The sequence below is a fragment of the Neoarius graeffei genome, chromosome 2 (genome assembly GCF_027579695.1).
Source record: "Neoarius graeffei isolate fNeoGra1 chromosome 2, fNeoGra1.pri, whole genome shotgun sequence".
NCBI lineage: Eukaryota > Metazoa > Chordata > Actinopteri > Siluriformes > Ariidae > Neoarius > Neoarius graeffei.
The window spans coordinates 111,471,752-111,486,533 of NC_083570.1; the positions used below are offsets into that span (position 1 = coordinate 111,471,752).

The 14,782-nt window shown below is 42.1% G+C and overlaps 1 protein-coding gene across 1 annotated transcript; it reads right to left on the reverse strand.

Annotated features, from left to right (window-relative positions):
• Nucleotides 1-3,780: 3,780 nt before the first annotated feature.
• Nucleotides 3,781-5,096, reverse strand: LOC132874933 (uncharacterized). Its single transcript, XM_060911435.1, has 2 exons — nucleotides 4,989-5,096; nucleotides 3,781-4,692 (listed from the first exon to the last, which is right to left on the reverse strand). Exons 1-2 carry the CDS (start codon nucleotides 5,067-5,069, stop codon nucleotides 3,976-3,978), a joined length of 798 nt encoding a protein of 265 aa, XP_060767418.1. The 5' UTR covers nucleotides 5,070-5,096; the 3' UTR covers nucleotides 3,781-3,975.
• Between the last annotated feature and the right edge of the window lie 9,686 nt (nucleotides 5,097-14,782).

The following is a 14,782-nucleotide window of genomic DNA, read 5'->3' on the forward strand; positions in this document are numbered from 1 at the left end:
TTGTGTTCAGACTTAACCCTTTCCCATCTCACCGCTGTTAAATCCCCACCTACATCTGCAGAACAGACACTGAACATGTCATGGCTGATCCACTGGGATAAGGCCACATTGTGTGTATTGTATTTTTGGGGCTGAAATGTTCGTTTAAATCGTAGCAGTTTATCGATGGCTGTATATTAGTCCTTCGATGAAACTCTCACTAAACCAACTGAAAAGCTCAACACGCCCTCTTGCCCTAAACTCAGCAAAGGTCCAAGACTTTACTATTCATCATCAGACTTCAACTCAAAAGTCTTGTGCTGAAAGGACTGACTCTCAGTTGTGCTCGTATCTCCTTACCTTTCCATAGAAGGCTGATGTCTTACACAGCGAAGTCGTTATATTGCATTCCTGGTGCACGCTGATGGTTTATGTAATTCCTCCAGCAGTGTGATGGGGAAGAAAAACAAAGTTTATGGAAAAAACAAACAAACAAATCCAGAATACACGCCGATGAGTAGTGTGTGTGTGAGCGCGTGCGTGCGTAGAGGAAGTTTGAGGTCTGCTCTTGCAGTCACAGTGTTATAATTAGTGCAGAAGAAATACCTTCACCACTATCACACTCTCTCTCTCACCCCCCCACACACACCCCAACACAAGGCTAACAACAAACACACCCAGGCTAAATCCACATCCAGATTGTGTTATATTTCAGATTTGGGTGTAAGATTGTAAGTTCTGGTGCACATCCTGATGGTTTGTCAATGTGTTGGCAGCCAGATTGAGATGATTTATCGCCATCATTCCGCAGTGGTATGTGGACCAGATGAAATCATTATGAACCCAGGCACTGAGGCATCACTCATCTGAAACATAACCTCCACAGAGCGCTGGCCTGTGCTTTGGCCACTGCTTTGACCACTTTGACCACAACCCAGACTGATGAGAAGATATCTCAGCCATCATATGGATCAGAAGTTTATATCAAACTTGAGATGATTACTGTACTTGTAGGGGAGAAAGGGTGAAAAAATATAAAGGGCAGGAGAATCTAGAGAGCACCTTATCTCATTTTCTTGCATGTAGGGCAGAGTATACATACAGTGGTGCTTGAAAGTTTGTGAACCCTTTAGAATTTTCTATATTTCTGCATAAATATGTCCTAAAACATCATCAGATTTTTCACACAAGTCCTAAAAGTAGATAAAGAGAACCCAGTTAAACAAATGAGACAAAATTATTATACTTGGTCATTTATTATTGAGGAAAATGATCCAATATTACATATCTGTGAGTGGCAAAAGTATGGGAACCTCTAGGATTAGCAGTTAATTTGAAGGTGAAATTAGAGTCAGGTGTTTTCAATCAATGGGATGACAATCAGGTGTGAGTGGGTGCCCTGTTTTATTTAAAGAACAGGGATCTATCAAAGTCTGATCTTCACAACACATGTTTGTGGAAGTGTATCATGGCATGAGCAAAGGAGATTTCTGAGGACCTCAGAAAAAGCGTTGTTGATGCTCATCAGGCTGGAAAAGGTTACAAAACCATCTCTAAAGAGTTTGGACTCCACCAATCTACAGTCAGACAGATTGTGTACAAATGGAGGAAATTCAAGACCATTGTTACCCTCCCCAGGAGTGGTCGACCAACAAAGATCACTCCAAGAGCAAGGCCTGTAATAGTCGGTGAGGTCACAAAGGACCCCAGGGTAACTTCTAAGCAACTGAAGGCCTCTCTTACATTGGCTAATGTTAATGTTCATGAGTCCACCATCAGGATAACACTGAACAACAATGGTGTGCATGGCAGGGTTGCAAGGAGAAAGCCACTGCTCTCCAAAAAGAACATTGCTGCTCGTCTGCAGTTTGTTAAAGATCACGTGGACAAGCCAGAAGGCTATTGGAAACATGTTTTGTGGACGGATGAGACCAAAATAGAATTTTTGGTTTAAATGAGAAGCGTTATGTTTGGAGAAAGGAAAACACTGCATTCCAGCATAAGAACCTTATCCTATCTGTGAAACATGGTGGTGGTAGTATCATGGTTTGGGCCTGTTTTGCTGCATCTGGGCCAGGACGGCTTGCCATCATTGATGGAACAATGAATTCTGAATTATACCAGCGAATTCTAAAGGAAAATGTCAGGACATCTGTCCATGAACTGAATCTTAAGAGAAGGTGGGTCATGCAGCAAGACAACAACCTTAAGCACAGAAGTCGTTCTACCAAAGAATGGTTAAAGAAGAATAAAGTTAATGTTTTGGAATGGCCAAGTCAAAGTCCTGACCTTAATCCAATCGAAATGTTGTGGAAGGACCTGAAGTGAGCAGTTCATCTGAGGAAACCCACCAAAATCCCAGAGTTGAAGCTGTTCTGTACGGAGGAACGGGCTAAAATTCCTCCAAGCCGGTCTGCAGGACTGATCAACAGTTACCGGAAACGTTTAATTGCAGTTATTGCTGCACAAGGGGGTCACACCAGATACTGAAAGCAAAGGTTCACATACTTTTGCCACTCATAGATATATTCCGTACTACCTCATCTTAACAGCTGCTAGTTTGTTTATACTGCTTATTTCATGTTTCATGTTTACCAGCTATACCTCAAGTGCCCTTGACTGTTTGGTTATTTGAACCAATTTATGTGTGTGTGTGTGTGTGTGTGTGTGTGTGTGTGTGTGTGTATATATGTATGTATATATGAGTGTTTAGTCTACGTCTAGTTCATATCTAGAGTGTTTATACTGTTTATGTGGTCTGTTTGAGTGTTTAGTCTGTGTGTAGTTCTTATCTAGTGTTTGCACTGTTTATATTGTCTGAGTGTTTAGTCTATGTCTTGTTCTTATCTAGAGTATTTATACTGTTTATATTGTTGTTTGTTTTTTTTCAATTATTCTATTTTTATTTATTGCATTGCCTGTTTGTGCCGTGGGTCAGAGAGGACTGAAATTTCATCTGTGCTGTATGTCGAGCATGTATAGCATATTTGACAATAAAGTTGACTTGACTTGACTTGTAATATTGGATAATTGTCCTCAATAAATAAAAGACCAAGTATAATATTTTTGTTTCATTTATTTAACTGGGTTCTCTTTATCTACTTTTAGGACTTGTGTGAAAATCTGATGATGTTTTAGGTCATATTTATGCAGAAATATAGAAAATTCTAAAGGGTTCACAAACTTTCAAGCACCACTGTATTCTCTACTAGAAAGGCACTCGACAGGGCAATTCATCTGTTTTACAGTTTTTCTCGATTGGTTTGGCTCATTTCCTGAAACTGAGATGACATTCCTATAACTATAAGGTCATTTTGCCAAACAGTGTTACAGTTCTGCACAACCCTTCAGATAACCAGCAAAATGTCATATGTCTCCCAAAACTGTTCATTCATGCTTCAAAATGAAATCCCTTTCCCATATAAATAGTCAGTACCATAAAAATGGCATAGATCCTTCTCAATTGCTTGGCCTCATTTTCGTTCATTAAGTGCTTCTGTCTAAATGACCTGGATGGCTCAGCACAACTACATGGATCATCTGCAAATGCTCATATCTCTCCCAAAACAGTTTACCCATGTGTCAAAACTAAATATCCTTCTCACATAAATAGTCAATGCCCCCAAAATGCATTGTCCCTTTGGCATTGTGTAAGCACTGCAAGTCAAAATGCTTAGACATTTTGTCAGAGGTCTAGCTAAAGGAATACTATTATATATAAAGCTGGAGAAATAGGGTTTTACAGTGAGAGCAGCCTCCAATGTTTGACACCACACACAGTGCACTCATTTCGCCAAGGAAATTGTTTATTCACACAATTTTCACACAAACCAAATTGCATGCATTACTGCATTACGTACAGAGAATATAGGTAAAAGGAAAATATGCATTGACCTTCTGCATGTGATATCATGCGTCCTCGCGCTGAAAGGCTGTATGGCAAAATATAAACATGAACCAAAAAAGCAATAAAGTTCCAGAAATGAAACACTTGGACTAGTCGCTGTTGCCGTCTTCCCCCACCCTCTCCTGGTCACCATCCTCATCCTCCTGGCCATCCATCCACTGCTCTCTGTTTGGCCACAGATTTTCATCTACATCGCACCGGATGTTCTCCCTTGCGATGCAGCGTGGGAAGAAGCGGAGTGAATGTCTTAGCCAACCCCGACACTGATCGCCTGTGATGTCTTCACAGGCAGCATCCATCGCATTGAGGAGAGACCTCTGATCCCCAATGTGGCGTTCATAAACTCTCCACCTCCAAGCAGAGAAAAACTCTTCAATAGGATTGAGAAACGGCGAATATGGTGGTAAAAACACATTACGCATCCTTGGATGGCTGTTGAACCATGCTCTGATGAGTGGGCCACGGTGAAAGCTCACATTGTCCCACACAATGACAAACTGTGGTAGGTGGGGTGCTTCGAGACCCCTTTCATTTTTGGGGACTAAATCCATATACAGACGGTCCAGGTAGAGGAGGAGCCTCTGAGTGTTGTACGGGCCCAGGCTTGCAATACGTGTGGCCACACCATTGTCAGAAATGGCCGCACACATTGTAATATTTCCCCCTCTTTGACCCGGGACGTCCACTGTAGCCCGCTGGCCAATGATGTTACGTCCGCGCCTGCGGCTCTTGGCCAGATTGAAACCAGCCTCATCTACAAACACCAGGAGATGAGGTGTTTCAATCCCCTCCAATGCCATTATTCTCTACAAAAGAGAAATATAGGTAAAACCAAATCATGTAGATGGGTCATACACAAAGTCAATATAACCTGCAGCGGTTCCAAACCTATGCTGGCCTATGCAGAGGTACTCCAGGTGGTCTTTGACACAAAATGGAGAAATACTGATCACAGTTTTCTGTTACAGTCGTTAGGCAAAATTCTGTGGTCAGATACTGGATTCCAAAGGCACAGTAAAGATACGGAAAACCCCCCAAACTTTGAACCTCTGCATAGTGTATAGGTTACAATGGTGGAAAACAAATACAGTAATTGACTTACCTGCACATACTGGTACTGCAGTTCTTTCACCCTCTCTGTGTTCCTGTCGAATGGTACCCTGTATATTTGTTTCATGGTCATATGATTTCTCTTCAGTACCCGGTCTATGGTTGAGATGCTAATGGAGTTGATATTGTGGAAAATGGATTCGTCTTGAAGGACTGCATTGTGGATCTGTGTGAGTGTGATGGCATTGTTTTGTATAACCATGTTGCAGATGGCTTGTTCCTGGGGATCTGTAAGCAATCTCCTTCTACCGCCCAAAGGAGGCTGTCGCCCAATTCTGCAGATAGACACAGACATGACAATTTGCACTGCAATACTACTCTAAACTGCAACTGTAATTTACTTTATTTTGTCCAATTTACTGTAGTATTTTCTTTGTCACTTTATATACGCAACACTGCATCATACGATTTTGCAGTATGGGCCTACACACATGCGCACACGTGCAGGCGTGCACACACACACACACACACACACACACACACAGCTTTCCTAGAAAAAATTGTAATTCCATCACTGCCTGAGTGCATACCTGTTTTCCCTGCGAAAGGGTTGTATGATGGAGGAGACTGTAGAGCGTGGCACGTTAGGCTGCACTCGGCGCCCTGCCTCTGCCATGGTTAGGCCATGATTGACTACATGATCAATAATGGTGGCTCGAATTTCATCAGGGACAGTGTGATGCCTACGCACTCCTCGCCCTCTTCCCCCTACTCCACCACCACGCATCCGCACCCCTTCTCCTCTTCCTCTTCCTCTCCTTCCTCCTCCTTCTCTTCCTCTTCCCCTTCCTCCAGCTGGAAGTTGTCTTTGTTGAGGTTCCTCCATGTTCACTCTGCAAATAGTACTGGCACCAGGCCAAGCTCTATATACAGTATACATGTATGGCAGCAGTCACAGTCATACACAACACCTGCCAGGTAACTCCACAAACTGTTGGATTGGTCATCTGTGATGTGGGAAACTCCTCCATCGTTAGTCAAAACCTGAATTCACCTGTCACTTATTCACCTGACTGCCATGTATTTATTACAAAAATCTTCCAAAATCTTCCAAAAATATATATACTATATTGTATTATGTCCTTGACTAATTTTGACAATTGAGCAGACTATTCTGCATATGATGACTTATACGATGAAATTGTTCTGACATGTTTCGGAGGGAACGACCATTACATTGAGAAACAGCTAATTGGGATGGATTATGAACATCTATTCATTTGGAAGTTGTGCTAAATGTGGGATGATTGTGTTAACTGTGGGCCACTTGTACAAAACCATTTGCAAGGATGCACTAGACACTTGAGACATGTACAAAGGATTTGCAATTTGATGAAAGCAATGAGAAATGCCAATCTGTTGTGAGAAATTGCAAGTGGGTTTGGGGATTTGTCCATGTTATTTTGAGAATGTCATCTCAGTTTCAAGAAATGAGCCAAACCAATTGAGAAAAACTGTATTATACATAGCCGCACCCTAGATGGCACTTAATCTTTGTTTTAGGGCCTGAGCACTGGGGGTGTAGAGTCTCCAGTGTCCACTGGAGGGTGCGGCACTGAGGTGCAAGGCCCTATTGTTTTCATAAGGATTCCAATTATTATTATTATTATTATTTTTTTCTTCATGACTTGGCCATTTTTGAGGTGGTTCCCATGTGCGAAACCTCACGAAATTTGGTAAACATGTCAGTCCTGCCCACTGCTTCTCAGGGATAGAGGCTTGGTCCCGGGTGTGTCCGGGGGACTCCATAGCACCCCCGCAGGTCATTGAGACTTTTGCCCGGGATATAGTTTCACCTGTCCGTGTCAAATTTGGTAGGTGTGTGTGGTGCCCCAAGATGCACAAAACTGTAATGTACATTATATTAGCCATACTCAACAGGAAGTGAGTTATTTTTGGTTTTGTGTATTTTGGCACGTGTTACATTTTGATGTTCTCCTCCTTGGCAGTTTGTTGGATTCATGTCAGATTTGGTATACTGGAGGTCAGGGCTTTGAACCAGAATTTTTTTCCTATTGGTTCGTTCCGAACAGAAACGGAATTTTAACGTTTCCGGTTTTTGGGTTCCACCATTAAATCGACGTTCCCGAACCGGTTAGAACAAAAAAATTTCGTTCCCGGAACGGTTAATTACGTTCCCTGTCAGCTGTTTAACAAATGGCTATAAAATTATGTCTCTGTCTCATCCAGCTTAAGCCAAATGTAGGCTAATTCTATTACAACCTTCATTAAATAAGACAAGAAATAATTCAAAACTATTATTATTTCAAATGTTGGCGAGGGGCGGCACGGTGGTGTAGTGGTTAGCGCTGTCGCCTCACAGCAAGAAGGTCTGGGTTCGAGCCCCGTGGCCGGCGAGGGCCTTTCTGTGCGGAGTTTGCATGTTCTCCCCGTGTCCGTGTGGGTTTCCTCCGGGTGCTCCGGTTTCCCCCACAGTCCAAAGACATGCAGGTTAGGTTAACTGGTGACTCTAAATTGAGCGTAGGTGTGAATGTGAGTGTGAATGGTTGTCTGTGTCTATGTGTCAGCCCTGTGATGACCTGGCGACTTGTCCAGGGTGTACCCCGCCTTTCGCCCGTAGTCAGCTGGGATAGGCTCCAGCTCGCCTGCGACCCTGTAGAACAGGATAAAGCGGCTAGAGATAATGAGATGAGATGAGATGAACCTGATAATAATATCTAGGACATTATTTTCCTTTTCAGTCTGTGAGGATGAGGTGAACGACCTCCGCTGTGTCCTTGTAGATTCCAGACATAATGTTGAACATTAAGTCATTGACCACAAAGTTCTGAGTCTGGCATTTAAACCCGAGATATCAGTGAAAAGAGAGAGAGAGAGAGAGAGAGAGAGAGAGAGAGAGAGTGGGGAGGGTGTGTGTGTGTGTGTGTGAGGAATTTATTAGAAAGTCCAAATAAGAAACTTTATCAACTGTTTGGAAACTAGACGCATGGATTTGAAGTCACTCTAGAAGGTATCTACATTCAGAATTTTGACATTGACTCTATGAATAACGTTAATAGAAACAGAAAATAAAATACCGTGATGACCGTTCCATTGAAAATGATTCATAAAACATGCTCGTAATGGGACGAGGAGATGATTGACACCTTATAAAACCAGATCTACACTTCATTTTCTCCTCCTGCACTTCATCAGCTGTCATCATGTCACAAAATCTCTAAGCTCAAAGCGTAGCTAGCTGGGTAGTAGCTTTCAAACAGAAATGGGGGAAAAAAATGCACAATCCTGATTGGTTAATCCAATACCAGATGGATCACTAAACTAAGGGATGCATTTGTTGGATGTAAGGAGCAGTTTTACTATGGACAAAGCGTAATGATGACTATGTTGACATCTATATATGTTGGCGTCTTTAGTATAAATACGGAGGTGATTATAGGAAATCACGCGCACTGATTGGTCAAGAAATTCGGACTATTTCTCGATAATCACCTCGAGCGACTCGGCAAAATGGCGGCCGATCTCTTTGTTACGATAAGTGAGAAAGAATTAGAAATGATGACAGAAAATGTTCCTAAAAGCACTAAAGATGCTACAAAGTTTGGTCTAAAACTATTCAAAGGTAAGGTGGAATTGTGATTTATTTTATCGATTTCAAAACAAAGGATCTTATACAGGTATGACTTGGCGTCGATAAGTGACACAAGTCTGCACCGCGCCTTTATTACATTTGCATGCCGCTTTTAAAGATTGAAGTAAATATTTTTTTTAATGCGATTTTTAAAAATAATCACCTGTGCATTTATACTAAAACAATTATCCACCTCAGGCTCAGTGAATATCGGTGATTATTATCCATACAGGACACTTTTTTGATGAAATAAAAACGTGTTCTATTCCCTTCTAGCAGGTTTCATTCATTTGTTTTGATAGCATGCGGTATTGTTAGTCAAGCCAAGTCAAGTTTATTTGTATAGCGCTTTTAACAATAAACATTGTCGCAAAGCAGCTTTACAGAATTTGAACGACTTAAAACATGAGCTAATTTTATCCCTAATCTATCCCCAATGAGCAAGCCTGTGGCGACGGTGGCAAGGAAAAACTCCCTCAGACGACATGAGGAAGAAACCTCGAGAGGAACCAGACTCAAAAGGGAACCCATCCTCATTTGGGCAACAACAGACAGCCTGACTATAACATTAACAGTCCTAACATGAAGTCAGCTTCGTTGATGCTATAAACCCCCCACCGACAGAAACCTGAGCGCAAAACCATTCACGACAACCGCAGTCCCAAAGTCAGCAAGTCAACTGCAGTCCCCAGCCACAAAAGCACCACTGCAAGAGTCCAGAGCGTCCTCCAGGCGCGACCCCCAACTGTCCACATGGGGCCAGTTGGCCAGTTAACATATTGCTTATCAGTTAACATATAGTCAGCTGGGATAGGCTCCAGCTCGCCTGCGACCCTGTAGAAGGATAAAGCGGCTAGAGATAATGAGATGAGATCTCCATAGGTGTATAGAGGCCCATTTCCAGCAACTCTCACTCCAGTGTTCTAATGGTACAATGTGTTTGCTCATTGCCTCAGAAGGCTAATGGATGATTAGAAAACCCTTGTACAATCATGTTAGCACAGCTGAAAACAGTTGAGCTCTTTAGAGAAGCTATAAAACTGACCTTCCTTTGAGCAGATTGAGTTTCTGGAGCATCACATTTGTGGGGTCGATTAAATGCTCAAAATGGCCAGAAAAATGTCTTGACTATATTTTCTATTCATTTTACAACTTATGGTGGGAAATAAAAGCGTGACTTTTCATGGAAAACACAAAATTGTATGGGTGACCCCAAACTTTTGAACGGTAGTGTAAGCGATATGTTAACTGGCCAACTGGCCCCATGTGGACAGTTGGGGGTCGCGCCTGGAGGACGCTCTGGACTCTTGCAGTGGTGCTTTTGTGGCTGGGGACTGCAGTTGACTTGCTGACTTTGGGACTGCGGTTGTCGTGAACGGTTTTGCGCTCAGGTTTCCGTCGGTGGGGGGTTTATAGCATCAACGAAGCTGACTTCATGTTAGGACTGTTAATGTTATTGTCATGTTGTCTGTTGTTGCCCAAATGAGGATGGGTTCCCTTTTGAGTCTGGTTCCTCTCGAGGTTTCTTCCTCATGTCGTCTGAGGGAGTTTTTCCTTGCCGCCGTCGCCACAGGCTTGCTCATTGGGGATAGATTAGGGATAAAATTAGCTCATATTTTAAGTTGTTCAAATTCTATAAAGCTGCTTTGCGACAATGTTTATTTTTAAAAGCGCTATACAAATAAACTTGACTTGGCTTGACTAACAATACCGCATGCTATCAAAACAAATGAATGAAACCTGCTAGAAGGGAATAGAACACGTTTTTATTTCATCAAAAAAGTGTCCTGTATGGATAATAATCACCGATATTCACTGAGCCTGAGGTGGATAATTGTTTTAGTATAAATGCACAGGTGATTATTTTTAAAAATCGCATTAAAAAAAATATTTACTTCAATCTTTAAAAGCGGCATGCAAATGTAATAAAGGCGCGGTGCAGACTTGTGTCACTTATCTACGCCAAGTCATACCTGTATAAGATCCTTTGTTTTGAAATCGATAAAATAAATCACAATTCCACCTTACCTTTGAATAGTTTTAGACCAAACTTTAGCATCTTTAGTGCTTTTAGGAACATTTTCTGTCATCATTTCTAATTCTTTCTCACTTATCGTAACAAAGAGATCGGCCGCCATTTTGCCGAGTCGCTCGAGGTGATTATCGAGAAATAGTCCGAATTTCCTGACCAATCAGTGCGCGTGATTTCCTATAATCACCTCCGTATTTATACTAAAGACGCCAACATATATAGATGTCAACATAGTCATCATTACGCTTTGTCCATAGTAAAACTGCTCCTTACATCCAACAAATGCATCCCTTAGTTTAGTGATCCATCTGGTATTGGATTAACCAATCAGGATTGTGCATTTTTTTCCCCATTTCTGTTTGAAAGCTACTACCCAGCTAGCTACGCTTTCAGCTTAGAGATTTTGTGACATGATGACAGCTGATGAAGTGCAGGAGGAGAAAATGAAGTGTAGATCTGGTTTTATAAGGGGTCAATCATCTCCTCGTCCCATTACAAGCACGTTTTATGAATCATTTTCAATGGAACGGTCATCACGGTATTTTATTTTCTGTTTCTATTAACGTTATTCATAGAGTCAATGTCAAAATTCTGAATGTAGATACCTTCTAGAGTGACTTCAAATCCATGCGTCTAGTTTCCAAACAGTTGATAAAGTTTCTTATTTGGACTTTCTAATAAATTCCTCACACACACACACACACCCTCCCACTCTCTCTCTCTCTCTCTCTCTCTCTCTCTCTCTTTTCACTGATATCTCGGGTTTAAATGCCAGACTCAGAACTTTGTGGTCAATGACTTAATGTTCAACATTATGTCTGGAATCTACAAGGACACAGCGGAGGTCGTTCACCTCATCCTCACAGACTGAAAAGGAAAATAATGTCCTAGATATTATTATCAGGTTCATCTCATCTCATCTCATTATCTCTAGCTGCTTTATCCTGTTCTACAGGGTCGCAGGCAAGCTGGAGCCTATCCCAGCTGACTACGGGTGAAAGGCGGGGTACACCCTGGACAAGTCGCCAGGTCATCACAGGGCTGACACATAGACACAGACAACCATTCACACTCACATTCACACCTACGCTCAATTTAGAGCCACCAGTTAACCTAACCTGCATGTCTTTGGACTGTGGGGGAAACCGGAGCACCCGGAGGAAACCCACGCGGACACGGGGAGAACATGCAAACTCCACACAGAAAGGCCCTCGCCGGCCACGGGGCTCGAACCCGGACCTTCTTGCTGTGAGGCAACAGCGCTAACCACTACACCACCGTGCCGCCCTATCAATCAATCAATCAAATTTTATTTATATAGCCCTTTACAATAACCAAAAGGTACCCAGACTGCTTTAGATCAAAGCCATAAAACAGAACACCAAAACACATAAAACCACAGGTTTTGACTGCGGAAGGTGCCACCGTGCTGCAGATTACCAAAAGCCTTTCAGAAGTACATGAAATAAAACAGACGAAACGAAGCACCCCTCAAAAACAAGACTCCCCTAGTCAGGATTGAACGCCAATCTAAAAAAGTAGGTCTTCAACTTTGATTTAAAAAGGCCGGGATCAATAGTGGTGCGAATGTCGGGGGGCAGATTGTTCCACAGTCTGGGAGCAGCGACAGCAAAAGAACGATCACCCCACTGTTTATATCTCGACCTTGGAACTTCTAACAGAAGCTGACCCAAAGAACGCAGGGCCCTACCATGATCACGAATAGTTAAAATCTCAGACAAGTAAGAGGGAGCCAGGCCATTGATGGCATTAAAGGATATGGGACATGAAACATAAATGCACGCTATATCAGTTTCTTTCCATTAAAAATATGAAATAATTGCATCAACAAATACAAAATTATCTATTAAATTCAGCAAAATCGTTCTATTCGTGATGATTATATGGCATTTCTGCTCGAGCTCCGATATGCATATTTTACAACCGGAAGAGCCACTGTCACGTGATCATACGTCACAAAAACTTTCGGGTACAGCACAAGCGGGTAGATGAATATGGAGAAGTGTGAATCGTGATGATGACGAATGCGACAAAATAGTTTTTGTGTCTTGGATGACAAGAAAATTGTTTCGTTTTTAGAGTGTTTAACGTACATTGAACATCATGGTGTATTGCGACCTCCCAGTCAGTCAGACGCGCTGTCACTCCTGTTAGCAATGTAGCTAGGCTCAGCATGGCCAATGGTATTTTTTGGGGCTGTAGTTAGATGCGACCAAACTCTTCCGCGTTTTTCCTGTTTACATAGGTTTATATGACCAGTGACATGAAACAAAGTTCAGTTACACAAATTGAAACGTGGCGATTTTCTATGCTATGGAAAGTCCGCACTATAATGACAGGCGTACTAACACCTTCTGCGTGCTTCGACAGCGCATTGATACCTTCACTCGGAGTTGTACCATTATTTTTTAGACAGGGCGGACGGACCAGGGCATTCGCCCGCCTGGCCGTGCCCGACGAGGAGCGCTCTCGGCCGGCTTGGGAGGCAGACGGCAGCCCCTCCTGGAAGTGTGGTTTTACCATGGGCCTCATGCGGTAAGGATTAGTATTATAATTTTGGGTGTATCAATTATTGATTATCATAATTCTGACTCGTTTCGCCATTTTGAATGTTTTCATCTTGGACTCTGGAAGCATTGTATCTCAATCAATCTCGAAAAATATCAGCAAAAAAAAACTAGCTTGCAACGGACTTTAGCTAGATCTATGATGAACTTTCAATGTATGATAGAAAAATAATACTTCTTTCAACAGATCATTAGCCTTTGAGCAGAATTGTTTTTAACTTACCAGGAAGTGTTATCCAGCCGACCGCTTTCAGTTTCATGGGGATTGAATGAACTCTCACTCTCAGAATCATCTGACCCGTCAGAGTAAAGACAAGATCCATGTTCATGTGGATTTCCAGCTATCGGTTCGAATTGATAGGGTCTAACTTCACATCTCTGTGAAACATCGGGAAGGTCACTGTCGATGGTGTCCATTTCGGTAACCTGTTTACATTAGATACCCAAGCGCTGGCTCCTTGGAAAGTTTTTGTGACGTCACGGGTCACGTGACCACCTAGCTAATTAACGAATCATTGTTTTACGCTGATGTATAAAAAAGTTGAATAATGTGGTGATTTTCACATTTTTGATGCCCTGCAGTGATTTAGATGGCATTTCTTATGTCCTTTATACATAATTATACCCAGAAAAAAATCCATGTCCCATGTCCTTTAAAAACAAACAACAGAAGTTTAAAATCAATTCTAAAACGGACTGGAAGCCAGTGGAGTGACGACAACACAGGAGTAATGTGTTCACGTCTAGACGTGCTTGTTAAAAATCGGGACGCAGCGTTCTGTAAAATTGAAGACTGGCTGAGGCCAACATACAGGGCGTTACAATAGTCCAGTCTCGAACTGATAAATGCATGAATTGCCTTCTCGAGATCCTGCCGACTGAGAAACGGCTTCGCTTTGGCCAAGAGACGAAGTTGAAAAAAGCTCGTTCTAACAACAGAACTAATCTGTTTATCAAATTTAAGCCCACTGTCAAACGTTACCCCACGATTTTGTACGAATGGTTTAAAAAAGGGGGCCAGAGTACCAAAATTTGTTGTAAAAACATTTGACGTGGGTGACGTGCCAAATAAAATACATTCCGTTTTGCTGTCGTTCAAATGCAAAAAGTTCCGTGCCAGCCACTGCTTTACAACAAAAATGTACTTTCATATCATGACAGGACGTGAGATTGATGTGTACGTGTGTGTTGTGTTGGGTGAATGCTAAAACTACTGGAACTGACTTTGGTGGAAATTTTCCTTTAAAACAGTTTGTCTCGTCTCCAAACAAAGTATTGCGAAAGATTCTTATCTGATCTTTCCAGTAAATCACACACACACACACACACACACACACACACACACACACACACACACACAGAGCTGAAGGTCAGAAGGTATAAGGCATGATGTTACTCTGTACCCTTCTGTGGTCAATAACCTAAAGACCAACGTTCTGTTTGGAAATGTCACAGTTATGAGGCCTGTATAGGGACAACACAGGTACAAAAGTTTGTACACCCTTACTCATCCATAGGTTTTTCTGTACAGTGTTTTGACTATTTTCTACAATACTGAAGACTATGAAATAACA